The sequence below is a fragment of the Chanodichthys erythropterus genome, chromosome 7 (assembly GCF_024489055.1).
Source record: "Chanodichthys erythropterus isolate Z2021 chromosome 7, ASM2448905v1, whole genome shotgun sequence".
In the NCBI taxonomy this organism is placed as follows: Eukaryota; Metazoa; Chordata; class Actinopteri; order Cypriniformes; family Xenocyprididae; genus Chanodichthys; species Chanodichthys erythropterus.
The window spans coordinates 12458385-12474849 of NC_090227.1; the positions used below are offsets into that span (position 1 = coordinate 12458385).

Sequence of the window (16465 nt, forward strand, 5' to 3'; positions counted from 1 at the left end):
TTTAGGAGCACCACAACTATTATATATATATATATATATATATATATATATATATATATATATATATATATATATATATATATATATATATATATATATATATATATATTTGCAGGTGCTCCTAACTTTTTGAAGTTGGGAGCACCAGTGCTACCAAGTAAAAAAGTTCATTTTGAGCCCTGACATCTGAATAATTAATTGAAACTCAGCAAATACTTATCAAATAGACATGAGAGATATGTCTTTAGAAAGCTTGAAGTGTCCACTTTTAAATGAAGTAAGTCATATGAAAACATATATTCTCTGTTTGTGTAAGTGTATTTCATCTGTATGAAACCAATGAGAGGTACAATCTTCCCTGTCTGGCTTCATTATCTGTAATGTGACCATGACCATGCGCAGCACAGACTTTGCCACGCAAATCGTCAATGTGCTTGGCACTGTAACCTGTAAACGCCCCATTACTTAAAAAAAAAATAAAATTCCTCTGCTTTTAATCGAGTTTGGAAGACGCGCTGTGAGTTTACTTTGAATATACCTCAGAAGAAGAAGAACGCGATTGATATCCAGCAGAGGTAAGTCATTTATTCCCACTTACATCATTTAACGTGTTACTGTTATATAAATTGTAACATGTTAGAATGTTTTGACAGTGTTTACTGTGAAATACTGTGTTCCTGAATATCTGCTCTACTGAGTAAACAATAATGTTTCATAGAGTAAATGGTCTCTGTAAGCACTGTGAGTCACTTCAAAAATAAATGTTTTCTGTAAAGTAAAATTATTATTATTATTGTTATTATTATATGCAGCCCTACAGGTAGGCACAACAAACCTGGTGTTCTTTATATTTTTTGTGAATTTTAAATCACAATTTTAACCAGAAAAATCATAATTAGCCCTAGTTGCTTCTGATATCAGCATGTTCACAGTTGTTTTGTTGTTGTTGTTTTTTTTACAGGAACCAGATGCCACTGATGAGTCGTGCTAAAACTCTTTTTCTCTGCGAGCGCTGTAGCAACATCAGCAAGCCTCTACATGAACATGGTAAAATGGAGAAAAAAAAAAAAAAAGAAAAAAAAACTTGGAAATGAGAGATATGTTGAACAGGAATTGTTTCAGGAATGGCACAAAGGTGTGACTGTTTAAGTCTCTGTCTTTAGGTCAGTGTGCTCAATAATGTGCCTTTTTGCCCTTTGTTATGTATATTTGGATTATGTTGTGTTGTAAATAAAATACAATCAATCAAAAAGTTATTCTTTTAAAATATCCTCACATTCTTTGTCCTAGTTCCCTCACACTCCCATTCAGCTGACAGGGCCATTAGGGAGGGTCTTTGTTCACGCCCCCGCATAGTCTTCTGACACAAAACGTGTCTTAAAAAATTTAAATCAATATTTTATTGTATGTGAATGAGTGGGCAGGATTATTTTCACATTGTTCTGAAGCAAAAATTCTAGGCTACAACATACATTTTTCAAAAGTCTTGTGAACAAATATTCAGTATGCGTTTTATGGCCTTATTTTAGTGACTTTTTTTTTTTTTTTCACAAACCACGAATAAATGTAATTTTCTCAAAACTACAAACTTTCACAAACATGCTGCTCACATATTATTGTAGCAGATTTTGTGCTGAATATAGTGTAATCTTTCTCCATGAACATAAACAGAAATAAGCACAAATGTCAGGGCATGTCAAAACACCCCCAGGCCCAGAAAACACCTCATGCCCCAGAGGGTTAAAAGGCTGAGAGTCACCTCTTCCCATCCTGGTTCTTCTACTTCCGGGTTTGGGACATTGGCAGTGAGCACTGAGGGCGATCTCAGGGTTATAATTGGAAAGTTTCTGCCCTCTCAAAGTTGGCAGCAATGCTTGCCCGGATGGCTGCAAACATCAGGCTTGAGTGGACTCCTCTGCCCTGCCACGAATGCTCATGGTTGAATGATTGGTTCCTTTCTTCTGCCCCGGTTCCTTTCTTCCCTAAAGTACCTTTCCTGATGTGGTGATGTGATTGGGTCACAGCATTCCAGGTGTCCATCCCTTAACATGTCCACCTTTCATCCTGTAAAACTTTTTGTATTGTCTCAAAATACACAGTTAAATAAAACAATATATTTAGGACCTTGGGAATGTGTTATTTTTCTTTTTCAAACCTATCTCAAAATCCTTGTGGCAGTGTTCTGAACTCGTAGAGTCCAGACTTGATGTGAATTGGTTGGAGTATCTAATTTCTGTCTCAGTTGGTGTGATTACATTAGCTTTTATTCCAGGTGCGGTTTCCACTGTGTGTGCACAGTTTCCTGGATGAGTAAAAAGATGTATAGGACATGTTTCTTAAAGTATTCCTGGCCATTTTTGTGGTTCCAATCCAATACGTATAGAAATTCTTTCTTTTGGAGCATTTCATTGTTCTTGCTGTTCTCTAACCAGAACCGGTTTGGCAGCCTTAGGAGTCCATGGTCATTCACACCATGTACTGAACAAAGGCAACTCGTGATGAGATAAGCCTATGATCAATGGGCCGTTGATGTCATCTTTCCTGTCCTCCACCAGTCCTGATTACAGTAGTCATTTAATTGTCGTTGAGGGTCCTATCACACTCTTTTGTATTAATTAATTAATATTAAACTGCAAGTTTATGACAAGAAATAGTCTGTAATTTGGCCTGTATTACTCATTTAATACATGTCTCCATTAAAAATGAAAATAAAATTAGATATTAACCTATATTTCTGACAAAATACCACGGTTACAGTTAGTGTTACCACATTAAAGCCATGATAAATGTTGTTGAATTGTTGGTTGAACAGTATTTTAACTGGATCGGCTCAGTGTTTCTCCTGATTTGCACGTTGGTGTTGTGATTAAGTCAGCGATCTTTCAACTGGATTTAAACTAAATTAAATCACAGAGAGATTTGCAGCTTGTACCTGAGACCTCTACTCTGAACTCGAACACTTCTCACTGGCTGTTTAGTGGTCATGTGATCGAGACAAGTAAACACATTTGTGAGTTGCGCGTTGTGCAGTGTGCAAAAATAGCGATGTTTCGTTTTGCATGGTTTCCCTGGCCTAAAATCTAGTACTGCCACCTTGTGTTGACATTGTGAAACTGCACGATTTGTAAATTATGCATGGTGGGACATATATAATATATTTTAATAGATAAGCTGCGGGCCGTTTGAAATTCATCCACGGGCCGCATTTGGCCCGAGGGCTGTAGTTTGGACACCCCTGCTTTATGCTGTAATTCACTCCCAGAAACACATTTCAATATGCCACAAACTACCAAGCATATTAGAAACACATTATATCATGCAACACTTGGGTAAGTGCTAATGTATACAATGTCCAATCTGCTCCAAACTTCACATTTTGATAATAGTCCTGGCCTGATGACACCTACATGACAATATTCAGGTAAAGGCAAAGCACCACCTGTTGGCAGCAGGAAGTGTGGCACTTTGAAATAACTTTGCCGTAATTATCCTGTTTTGACTCCCATACATGCATGTTACCCACTGATAACTGTTTTCCTAAGGCAACTGGGTGGCAGTGAGCTCAGGTCTGAAGGCCCTTTCCTTTTTTTTTTTTATTGCAGAATGCAATAACTACAGCATAGAAAATAACAAGGACAATTACAGTAAAAGAAAGATGCAAATGAAATAAACTGCTACTGCTACTTTTTACTGATGCAAAATTTGGATGCGTCCCACAGGACCCCAGTGTCTGAGGCATGGGTAACAACTTAGTCAATCATGGCCGACGCAGTGATGATGTCGCAGGGTGCTCCCAGCATATAAAAAAGCCACTTGGATGAGTGATAACTGCACAGTCATAAGTGCAATGCTCCAGTGAGCCTTCCATTTCTCCTAGACCTGCAAACTGAGGTGTCGGGTTCATGGGAACATCCATTCCCCGATTCTGCTTTGAATTATTCTAACGTAGCTGGGCTAAGTGAATTGCGTTATGGGAGGATGCCACGGGTGGAGATAAATTTTGTGAATTATCTTTCACCGAGGACATACTCCTCTATGTGGCTTAATTTTTCAGGCATCAAGGAGTATGACAAAGCTATACTCTTGGACGCCCCTGTCTCACCCTCTGGACTGTTCTGCGCTGCCGTTGAGATGGTAGTGAACAGGTTTAGAGAGGCGCGTGCGAGAGTTCATTCCTCACCGAGTGCAGGCCAAATGGATTGTTTTAAGGAGAAATAGTCTCCCCCTCTGAGGAGGGTGCTAGGGTGCAGTAGTTGGGAGCACCCTGCTACGTCATCACTGCATCAGCCATGATTGGCTAAGTTGTTACACATGCCTCAGACATATACCTTAAGATGGCACCAGACAGCCAGCTGTTAAACCTATATGCAAACATTATGTATGAGGCCAATGATGGTAGTGTCATCTGAAAACTTTAGAAGTGTGACAGAAGGGTCTTTGGCAGTGCAGTCATTGGTATACAGGGAGAAGAGCAGTGGGGAAAGAACACATTCCCAGCCAGTGCTGATTGTGCAGATATCGGATGTGAATTTCCCCATTCTCACTTGATGTTGCCTATCTGTCAGAGATCTGGTGATCCACTGACAAACAGAGCTAGGAACAGAGAGCCGGGTTAACGTAGTCTGTAGGAGTGCTGGGATGATGGTGTTGAAGGTCGATTTGAAGTCCACAAACTGGATCCTCGCATAAGTCCTTGGTTTGTATGCAAATCAAGGCATGTTGATAACAAGGAACACAAAAGAGGCAAAGCTTCATGCTAATGCGGTTGATTTTATGCAACAGACAGTTGTGATTATAGCTGCCAAGAACTTTAGGAGCTGCTAAGGACCTTTCAGAGCTGTCAAGTACACTTTGTCTTTGTAGCCTCAAGAGAGTCTACACAATTTTATGGAAATGAAGTCACATGCAGATGAACACACACAGATGGTGGGGATACCTTATGCTAATTAATCGATTTGAGATCGTAATTAATGCCTTTATTATTATTATTATTATTATTAATATTATAGTGCATTTTCACAAACAACAGAAAGCCATTCTTTTTTTTTCATGTTAACATGCAGTGTGTAATTGGCCTACATTTTATTTCTTCATATATGTGGTTCATTCATGGACTATACTATTTTTGTTCCCTGTCATTTTGCTTGATGTTTGATTCATCATGGGTTCCCTCTTATGTTATACTCCAGGGTTCCCTTATGCATTTATGCATACGCACTCTTCAAAAACGGTGCTGATTGTTGACACACTAAGATATATAAATTGAAATGTGTATATGTTTAAATGGAATGAAGGAGATGTAATGACTCTTCCTGTAATACTCGCTCTCACATGCATGTTTATAGAGCCGTCTAAAAGGATGTCAGTAGATGTGGATATAAGAACACTTTCCAACTTTTTTTATGCATGATATTCTCTAGTCGCATACAGGTGACTCGCACATTTACACTGTATGGGTGGGGTGTCGCTTTCTTGCGTCATGACAGAATAAATAAAATGCTTATACATTACATCATTCCTTTTTTTTTTTTTTTTTAATTAAACGCTATTGTATCTCATTATAACTTAAACAGGTTTTTAAAAAAATCAGTGCTCTGTAATACAGAGTGGAGACTTTACTCTGTTCTGATAACAAAATATTAGTATACTTAACCCTAGAGAACTTTAGGGAATTTACTGACAAACTTCATTATCGACATGAATACTTTACGTCATCGAGTTTGAACAGTCCTTGTTTTATAAACTGTTTGAAACAACAACTTTAAACAGTCTATCTGGGTGTTTAGCTACACTACACAATTCATTTAGACATACTCAGAGAGGTATGCAGGAGGTCTGCGGTTATGCCTAGAAGCCTCTTCTAATTCCAACAAATGATCTTGTGTCTCCTGGTTGAATCTTTTAAAGAATTAACAGTTTCTGGTGATGGTATGTCCACTTCCTTCTGCAGTTACCATTGTGTCTTTAACATTGGTGACTGTGGGTGGCTTTTCATTCTATGGTGTTGTTAGCTTGTTCTGCTCTTGTTGCTGACACAACACTGTGTCACCAGGTTTGATTGTAAAGTATATGGCATGTCTTCCGGTGTCTAATGAGGTTTTCTGTCCTTTTTGTCTCTTTTGCGGATGTCAGCATCAGCCTCAATGGTGTTTGGACTAGCAAGGGGAATCTTTGTATGCACCTTCCTTTGAAAATCTCAGCTGGTGAAGTCCCTGTGGTACTGTGAGGTGTGGATCTGCACTCACGAAGAAAGACATTCAATTGTTGCCGCCATGGAATGCCTTGTGTAATTCAAATGGCTTTCCCTAAGGTGTGCATAAACCACTCAGCTGTGGCATTCGCTTGTGGCCAAAGTGTGGCTGTGACGGAATCCAAGATACTCGGCAAACTGAGAACATACTGCTGTTGAAAGGGGTCCGTTATCAGTTTTAAGCACACTAGGAATTCTGAATATAGAGAAGACAGTTCTGCCATGATCTAGCAGAGCCTCTACAGTTAGGTCTGGTTCTCTGAGTGCTTTTCTTCGCAGCCTGGATGAAGTGCAGCTTTGTATCAACTGCGCCTTTATCTCACAATCAACACTGAAAAACTCACAGTCTTTTGCAAGCATTCTGAGTCTAGTTTGATACATGTCCAGGTTCTCATCAGCTTGTTGTACAGCTTTTATGAATTGGTAAATAAGTTACTGTGTGCTCTTTTTGGGAGCGAAGTAGCCATTTAGTTTTGTTTTCATTTCTGCATAGCTGTCATCATCTGATGTAAACGTGTTGTAGATTTCATGCACGTGTTCGCCAGCGAGGTGCAGTAATAGCGCTCTTTGCCTGGCATCACCGGTAATATTCAAACAAGAAAGTTTTTGAAATGCTGCATCCACTTATTCCATCGAGTTCCTAATGAACTGGGATCCGTTTCAGTATAAAACGGCTGGATTGATGCATGAGTCATTACGAGTTGCATAGCTATGGCTTTTTAGGTCAGCTGTGTGTACTCACTCATTGACGTGCAGGCATTCCCAATCTTTAGAAACACATGCCGAGATTGCTTTTAAATCATTGTCACCATTTTAATGTATCTACCTGTTATACCCACTCTCACATGCATATTTATAGAGCCGTCTATTGGGATGCCAGTAGATGTGGATAGAAGAACACTTTCCAACTTTATTTATGCATGATATTCTTGAGTCGCATACAGGTGTCTCACACATGTACACTGTGTGGAAGGGGTGTCGCCTTCTTGTGTCATGACAGACTAAATGAAATGCTTACACATTACAGGAGAAAGAATGTACTGCATGTTAACAAACATGTCATGATAAGAAGAAACTATACTTCTAACCACAGGTTGAGAGCTGAAGCTCCAGTCAAACAAGTTCCCTTTCAGTCGGTCACGTTAAACGTACGTCAGTAGTGACCAACAAATTGGGATATCGCCAGAGAACCCTATCAGCTTCAAGTGAAACTAAACAAGCCAATGGAATTGGCGTGCGATATTTGCATAACACGTACCGCCCCGCAAGGCGGGTATAAATACGGAATATTGTATAGCTTGTCATATTTTATACTTATACTTATAAAATGGTTATTATTGATAATTAAAACTGACTCTTAACAAAAAGACAAGGTTGTTTTGTCTTATTTCATTTTATTATAGGCTATGTACAGTGAATATAATCAGAGTACATATGCACATATTGCCTGAACCACACATTAATAGGTTTATTTTTTTTATTTTTTATTTTTTTTTAAATAAAACCGAAAATAGGCAGGGTTGTGTTTTATATTTTGTTTTGTTATATAGCCTACATGAAGTGAAGATAATCAATGCATGCATTGCCTGAATCACATTTTTGTGTGGCGCCTCTTGTGTTGTCATTCCCCTTGTAGCATGCGCAAGTGACAATTCTCTGTCAACCAATCAATGTTCTACAGAGTGTAGCTCCACCCTTTTGGTACGGTACTGTTGTGCTTGGTACGCCAACGAAAGGGTCCCAAAAAAGTGGTACGGTACGGTTCGGAATTAGGGTACCATTCACAACTTTTGACAATGGAAATGGCAATGGCTATGCTTGTGGTCCAGCAACGCCACCTGTGGCTGACCTTGGCGGACATGAGGGAGACCGATAAATATCGTTTCCTGGACTCCCCTGTGTCTCAGTTCAGCCTATTCGCCGATGCGGTCAAGAGCTTTGCCCAGCAGTTCTTGGCCACCCAGAAGCAGACTGAGTCCATCAAGCACATTCTACCCCAGCGGTCCGCTGCTGCCTCCACCGCTGACTGAGCAACCTCAGTCTGCTCAACGCCGAGGACACCTGTCTGCATCGTGCTCCGCCCCTGCACAGCAGTCTGCAAAGCAGCAGCCTCCACCCGCCAGACAGCAGGGAGTTAGTCGCAGACGCGGCACCCAGCCCGCTCAGACCCAGCCAAGCCAGGTGGCAAAAGAACTTGGAATCTGTCCTGAGACGGGCGCCCTGGATTAGAGGATGTCAGCTCTTCGGGAGATGATGCCCGCATTTTTGTGTGAATTTGTGTCTTGTTTTGTCCCACCACTGGCTCTCCGGAGTCCAGCAGTACCCACCTTTTCACAAAGAGAGCTGTTTCCCAATCCTCCAGGTCCCAAGAGGGCGCGGCTGGCAGTGTGCAGTGCTCCGCCTTGCCACTTTCAGCCCCCTCTCACCTCGCCAGCAGGTCCCAGTGTGTATGTCGCAGAGTCCGAACCCTCTATGCCATCCGAGTCGGGTCCCAGTACTCCCTCCAGTCAATATGAAGTCAGGGTTTTACAGCCTCTACTTTATTGTACCCAAGAAAAGCAGTGGGTTACGGCCAATCCTGGATCTGCGTGTCCTGAATCGGTCCCTTCACAGGCTGCTGTTCAAGATGCTTACACAGAAATGCATTTTCGAATGCATCCGTCCCCAGGATTGGTTTGCAGCGATTGACCTGAAGGACACATACTTTCATGTCTCGATTCTGCCTCGACACAGACCCTTCCTACGGTTTGCGTTCAAGGGTCGGGCATATCAGTACAAAGCTCTACCCTTCGGGCTGGCCCTGTCGCCCCGCATCTTTACCAAGGTTGCGTAGGCAGCCATTGTTTCGCTCAAGGAACAGGGTGTTCGCATTCTCAACTACCTCGACGACTAGCTAGTGGGAGCAGTTGTGTGAACACAGGGACATGGTGTTAGCTCACCTCACGCTCCCGTCGCATGTCACAACTCGCCCGCCATCTCTTGCTATGGAGTCAGAAGCATCTGAGGTCGCTTTGTGCCATTCATGTCCCAGGCCTGCTCAACCGTGCAGCCTTATGAGCTCTCACAGCCTTCGCTTCCGGACGAATGGAGAATCCATCCCCAGGTGGTCCAGCTGATCTGGCAGTGTTTCTGAGCCACACAGATAGATCTGTTTTCCTCTCTGGACTCAGCCCATTGCCCATTCCTACCACTCCCTTCAGAGATCAGGTAGTGAACCTGCAAGTGCTGCCTTCGGAGGAGGCAGACCAAGCCCTGACTTTGTTCTGTGCCGTCCGCACTCTGCGCCTGTACGTGGATAGAATGCAAAGCTTAAGCACCTCAGATCAGCTCTTTGTATGTTACGGAGGCCAGCAGAAGGGAAAGGCTGTCTCCAAGCAGAGGATGGCCCACTGGATAGTGGATGCCATCGCCTTGGCTTATCAGTCCCAAGGCGTGCCTTGCCCGCTCGGGTTAAGAGCTCACTCTACTAAAGTAGTTGCCTCTTCCTGGGCGCTGACGAACGGCGCCTCACTGACAGATATCTGTAGAGCTGCAGGCTGGGCGACAACCAACACGCTCGCTAGATTCTATAGCTTTCGTGTGGAACCGGTGTCTTCCAGTGTACTCGCTTCCAGTAGCCGGTAACGTGAAGGACCCATTCTAGTTTCGGCTTCGCCATTCCTGCCCCCTGGGCCAGATACATGCATCCATTTTCTCCAGTGAGTTCCCCGCCTGGCAAAACCTGTTGAGTTCCTCTGCCTCCTCTTGCGGCTCAGACATTGCGGAGTGTCTGATGCTAGGCCAAACGTCTGTCACCGACGTTGATGTTTGGCTGGGTGCCATATGTTGTGACCCCCCCATGTGAGTGATCCCATATGTGTATTGTCTATGGTCAAAATCCCTACGTTGAGCCTGTGTATTTCCTTCAGCAGAGTCAGCTCTGCTGTCACCTGTCAGATGAGTCTCCCCCTACTTCTAGGCTGGAGCCATCCCAGGGACTCCATATGCGTACTGCCCACAGCCAGTCCATATGTATATTTCCATGTAATTCCTCCCCTCCAGGGTATGTTATGGTCTCAGCAGTGTCCCCTATGGATTCGCTTCCCCAGTGTTGTCTAAGTCTTACCGAGTGGGTCTTGCAGAACAGCAGTAGACTGTCTTGGTGTAAGCTCGCCCCCTTCTCTGCCCCAAGGTGCGCCGGATGGCTGGAGCTTACGCTGGGCACTGGAAGAGGTCAGTAACTGTGGCGTTTTATTTGGGATCCCAATTCGTCGGTCACTACGGACGTACGTTGAACATGACCGACTGAAAGGGAACGTCTCAGTTACGTATGTAACCCTCGTTCCCTGAAGGGGAACGAGGGTTACAAGATGTTTTTGATGGTGTTTGTGAATGGAACTAGAACGGAAACAGAATCTTTGAACTATGTTGCTAACTATGGAACCTGTGGCTATAGTTGGCTAACAATGTGTTTAGGAAATGCGCCCCTGCTTAATTTCATCATACTTTAAGAAATTTCTAGTAATGCTCTAGGGAATGCAAATCTAGAACTGTGTTCTGCTTTTGAATGGATAGAAACTGGTGTGTAAGAAAGCTGGATCAATACTGCATGGGAAGCTCAAAGTATGAAACAAAGTGTTGCGTATTTGCATGATAAAGAATGATGTATTTTAACCCCAGAAGTGAAACCATTCCTTTGACAGTCGTCCTTCCCATGAACTCCTGATATGGTTTGAGTGTGAGAGAGCTATACACACTGCTGGCCTGCGTACCGTGAGCCATTGATGAAATATTTATACAGCTTTTATAAGACTCTGATGTGATCACTCCATCAGCAGGAAGAATATGAAGCTTCATACATTACTTCCTGTCAAGACAAACAAAGGGATGAGAGAAAGACAGAAACACTGCAAAAAGTACTGTGATTCTTAGTCTTTTTTTTCTTGTTAAAAAAGCAAAATATATTTACTTAAAGCAAAATTGCTCAAGATATTAAGACTTGTTTTTTAGAGAATTAATCATGTTTAAACCATTGACTTTCATTTTGTTCAAAATTTGCTTACTTTTTAGTTGCCAGTGGTATTAAAAAAAAAATGCTTCTCAGGTAACTGTATCTTATTGTAAGGATGTTTATATACTTTTATTGGAAAAGAGACAAATTGCTGATAAAGAAAACTACTTGAGACTATGTGTTACAGTAATTTTAGGGAGTTAAACACTGTGGTAAATCAGAGCTGTAATATATTTATATATTGATTTACTTTTCTCTTTCATCACACAGGGTGACGAGGTCTTGACCGTCATAAAGATGAAGGCCCAATGGCCAGCCTGGCAGCCCCTCAATGTGTGAGTAACTGTCATATAATTAGTGTGTGTGTGCTGGTATATCTTTCCTCTTTATAATGTCATTAAAATACAAACTACATTTTTAAAGATTAAATATTCCAGTTTAATATGCACATATTAGTATGTCACTTATATTATGTCTTGCATAGAGCAAAAGCTGTGGCTCTTTTGCACTTTCAAAACATTGCTCTTTGTTTGAGTTCTTCTGTTTCAACCAATAGTGTGTTGTGGACAGGACTATCTCATTTTTTGAGTAATGGCAGACCGAAAGTGTTTGGGAAATGTCTCGATTATGCATGTAACTTTGATTCCTTGAATAAGGAACAAGACAGTGCTCCCTACAGAAATGTATTGCTGATGCGCTGGCCTCTGAGGAAGTACGTCACCAGCGCTTTATAAGGAAGTGCCTAGAGTGGAGTGAGTTAGAGGCAAAGTTGAACCACATGCCTAACGTAGAAGCATGTCATGGAGCAGATGTAGCTGAATGATCATAAATCTGATGGATGCTTACTCCATATTCATATCGTTCATAGACACAGGAAGTTTCTCAGGTTTGCTTTTGGGGGCATAGCTTACCAATTCAGGTTCTTTCTTTTGGCCCAGCCTTAGCTCCTCACACATTTACAAAGTAAATGGATTTTGCTTTGGCTCCAATGGATTCCAGGACATTTGTGCACTGAACTTCCTTTTTGACCAGCTGACTTTTGTGCAGTCCAAGGATTTGGTCAGTGTTGAGAATCTGTTTTCGATCATTTGCGAGGTCAGGGCTTGAGGATGGATCCCTGGAAGAGTATTCTACTGCGAGGCAGCAGACCGTGTTTCTAGGGGTAGTATTAGACTCACACTCGATGCCGGCATGGGTGCTTTGTGCTCGTGTTCTACTTGTTGACTGAACTACACTCCAGAAGAGTGCAATTCAGTCGATTTAATCCAAGATAGGCATAGTCCCCGATCCTTTTTCTGCATTAGAAAGTATTGTCTGTAAAATGTGACATCCCCAGAACAACTTCTGAACTTCAAAAGCCTTGTAAAAGTACATAGTCATATGGCAAATACAAACAGACTGTGGTCATCAAAGACACATGTCGTGATGGACATAACAGCCTATGCGAGGCAACATGGTCACTTGCAAATGTACTGTGGAGAGCCTGCAGTGTTTCCGATCTCTACATGATAGGCCCCCAAACTCTTTATCCTGCACAGTACCCTAAAATGACTGAGTAGCAGGGGGAGTCCGTTCTACAGGAAGAACTCTGCAAAAGGGACCACCATGAACCATGAGGGCACCACTCATACAATGTTGCAGACATGAAAAAGTAAAAGCCTTGTAGCATGAGGTAAACCCGAATACACTGCGTCTTATGGGGCATACGAAGGATCTGCTACGGCACATGCCACACTGGAATTAACATAACAGATATCTGAGGGCAACAAGGAGAAAGGCAAACTTTTCTGAACTAACAGGTTATGGACAGCTTTACTGAGCCGAAGGCCTGAAAAACTATAGGTCAGTGCGCCTTTGTGTTCACCAGTGTGCTGTTGCACTCCTAGAAAAAGTTACAAATGCTGTCACTGGGGCAGTATCCTTTCAAAAGATACTAATACCATTTAGTAGTTTGGTATTAGTATCTTCCAGTTTGTCCCGTATTCTCAGGCATACACTCTAAATTGAGAATTAATCATTACTTTGACACAAATTTGTGAACATAGCCCTTTGCTGAAGGCTTTGAGACCTAACTGGCCTACCAATCTCTGTGTAAAAATAAAATAATGATGTTGGTCTAAAGTCATTTTACCCCCCTGTAATTTGACTCCAAATCTTTGGTGAAAATTGTAATTCTGACCCCCCTCTACAAAATAGTGGATTACTCAGTAAATAATATACATTTAAAATTTAATATTTTGGCTTTCTTCTTCATTTATGTTTGTTTTTCTTCAGAAAAAATGAAAGAAAATAAAAAATTTTAGCAGGTAAAGTTTCTGAAATTTGGTTGATTTTGACACGAAATTACTCAAATGTACCCAAATGTCTGAACCTTGTATACATATTTTATACACATACTTACCTGCAGATACTTAAATGACATACACAGTATGCTACAGTACAAATATTTTGAATGTCCCTTATTCTGTCCCTTATTTTCCTATAAAGAACCACAATTGTCCCTTATTTTCCTTTCCAGAAGTTGGCAACCCTAGTCATACTTTCCATTTGTTGGTAATCAAACTCTGGCTCTTGGAATAATGGAAACAACACTTCTGTGTTACTTTACTGAGTAAATAAACACTTATGACACATGTCAGAATGCAAAGCTGAACAGGCAGAGGTGAACAACAGTGCTGAAATGGTCTTTTGTGACATTTAAATGCGATCTCACGCATAATAAAGCACAGTGATTGGGTTAAAAGAGTTCTTTCTCATGATAATGTGGAGAAAAGCTCAGAAACTGATGACGTAGATGCATACTCTCCAGCCACGGCAGCCAATTATCACTTCAAATAAACGCATATACCTCACTTTTAACTACTTTTTCTTTTCCTTTTTTTCTTTTTTTTTTTTGTAAGCTAAATAAAGGACGGCATAAACTACTATTCTAAATGCAAGAAACAAATTCCTACCAATACATATCTCTCGAGTCTACTAAATTCTTAACTTCTTAGCAGTGAATAGTTATCCTAACCAAAAGGAACACTAATAATGCTAATGGTGACTTAAAATAAATAAAACATCATCAGAAACACTGAACAGATTTATCCCCTTTAATTTGAAAGGACACTTAATGTACACATCCCCATAATTCTCCATGTTTTGACTAAGCACGCAAATTATTCAAGTGCAAAGAGATTACTGGTATTCACCCCAGCCACAGTGATTCTCCTTTTGGCATGGTCAATAATAATAGCAAAAATATGAGGTTCAAAGTACTTAGCCTTTAAAGCATGATAAAAATCAAACACACACTGTCCAATTTATAGGTAATTACAGTATTAAAATATTTGCATTTCATAATTCAATACTAAATTAAAGGAATACAGGGAGTGCAGAATTATTAGGCAAGTTGATTTTCTGATCATATTTTTTTCCAAGCACATTTTACCAATTCCAATCCACATCAATCTTAATAACTACTATTAATATTGTTTTTAATCATTTATAAGTGATATATAAACATGAAGGCTGGAAATGAAAAATGCCCTATATTCAAGTGTGCAGAATTATTAGGCAGGTTTTCTTTTACAGATAAAATGAGCTAAAAAAGAGATTTAACTCAGACTGAAAAGTCAAAAATTATTAAATACTCATGAGAAGGACGCAATACTAATGTAATACTAGAAATTGCAAAGTTAAAGCATGACCATTGGACAGTGAAATGCTCATTTGGGTCAGCGGGGTCATACAAAAACAGCTGGAGAAGAAAAGACACGTTAACTGCAAAATAATTAAGAATTAAGGTGAAGAATTAAGTGTGAAACCATCAGGAACCCTTTAGTCTCCAGCGCCACCATTTCCCAGTACTGAAACGTACCTGGAGTCTTCAGAAGTGAGGTGTCAGGATCTCAGAGACTTAGGTTAGGTGAAGAATCCTAAAAAGCGACCTGCTCTTAATAAGAATCACAAGCTGAAGTGTTATAAAGTACATGAAGACTGGGTTTTTATAGGCCTTATAGACAGACAGCTTGAGAGTGACTCCTGAAGGACCAGCACCTCATCCTCTTGTACCACTATTTGAAGAATTTATCTTCCAGAATCTGGCAGTAAGGTGTGGGAGTTCACTTTTAGTCCATCTCTTATCCTGAAATGTCCATCTTTCAGAGATGGACTAAATTATCTTCCAAAACTTACTGCCAGATTCTGGAAGATAAATTCTTCAAACAGTGGTACAAGAGGATGTGGTGCTGGTCCTTCAGGAGTCACTCTCAAGCTGTCTGTCTATAAGGCCTATAAAAACCCAGTCTTCATGTACTTTATAACACTTCAGCTTGTGATTCTTATTAAGAGCGGGTCATTTTTTTAGGATTCTTCACCTAACCTAAGTCTCTGAGATCCTGACACCTCACACTTCTGAAGACTCCAGGTAGGTTTCAGTACTGGGAAATGGTGGCGCTGGAGACTAAAGGGTTCCTGATGGTTTCACACTTAATTCTTCACCTTAATTCTTAATTATTTTGCAGTTAACGTGTCTTTTCTTCTCCAGCTGTTTTTGTATGACCCCGCTGACCCAATGAGCATTTCACTGTCCAATGGTCATGCTTTAACTTTGCAATTTCTAGTATTACATTAGTATTGCGTCCTTCTCATGAGTATTTAATAATTTTTGACTTTTCAGTCTGAGTTAAATCTCTTTTTGGCTCATTTTATCTGTAAAAGAAAACATGCCTATTAATTCTGCACACTTGAATATAGGGTATTCTTCATTTCCAGCCTTCATGAACAATTATATATCACTTATAAATGATTAAGAACAATATTAATGGTAGTTATTAAGATTGATGTGGATTGGAATTGGTAAAATGTGCTTGGAAAAAAAATATGATCAGAAAATCAACTTGCCTAATAATTCTGCACTCCCTGTAGAGGTAGTCCAGGCAAACATGAGTGGTAGGTAGGCAGTAAAAACTCATATAACGTAATCCAAAGCAGAGTCAAACGTGGGAAGAACACTCATAAATTGAAGCCAGAGCTAACAAGACTTTGCAGTGAGTCAATAGACACACAGGATTTAAATAGGCTGAATGATGTGTGACAGGTGTGCAGTAATCAGTCCAGGAATGTAGGTTCTTGGGAATTGTAGTCCAAACTGAATGCTAATACTCAGGTGAGTGAGACCTCCGGTAGCCTCTTCACCGGCGTTTGTGACATTATCATTGTCCCAAAAGAAAGAAAAAAAA

At 40.8% G+C, this 16465-nt stretch overlaps 1 protein-coding gene across 1 annotated transcript in view; it reads left to right on the forward strand.

Moving 5' to 3' along the window:
* Positions 1 to 16465, forward strand: part of spon1a (spondin 1a) — a 208955-nt gene that overhangs the window by 149398 nt on the left and 43092 nt on the right. Inside the window, exon 7 of the mRNA XM_067389022.1 lies at positions 11511 to 11575. Coding sequence (XP_067245123.1) covers positions 11511 to 11575 — 65 coding nt within the window. The remainder of the gene's footprint in view (positions 1 to 11510; positions 11576 to 16465) is intronic.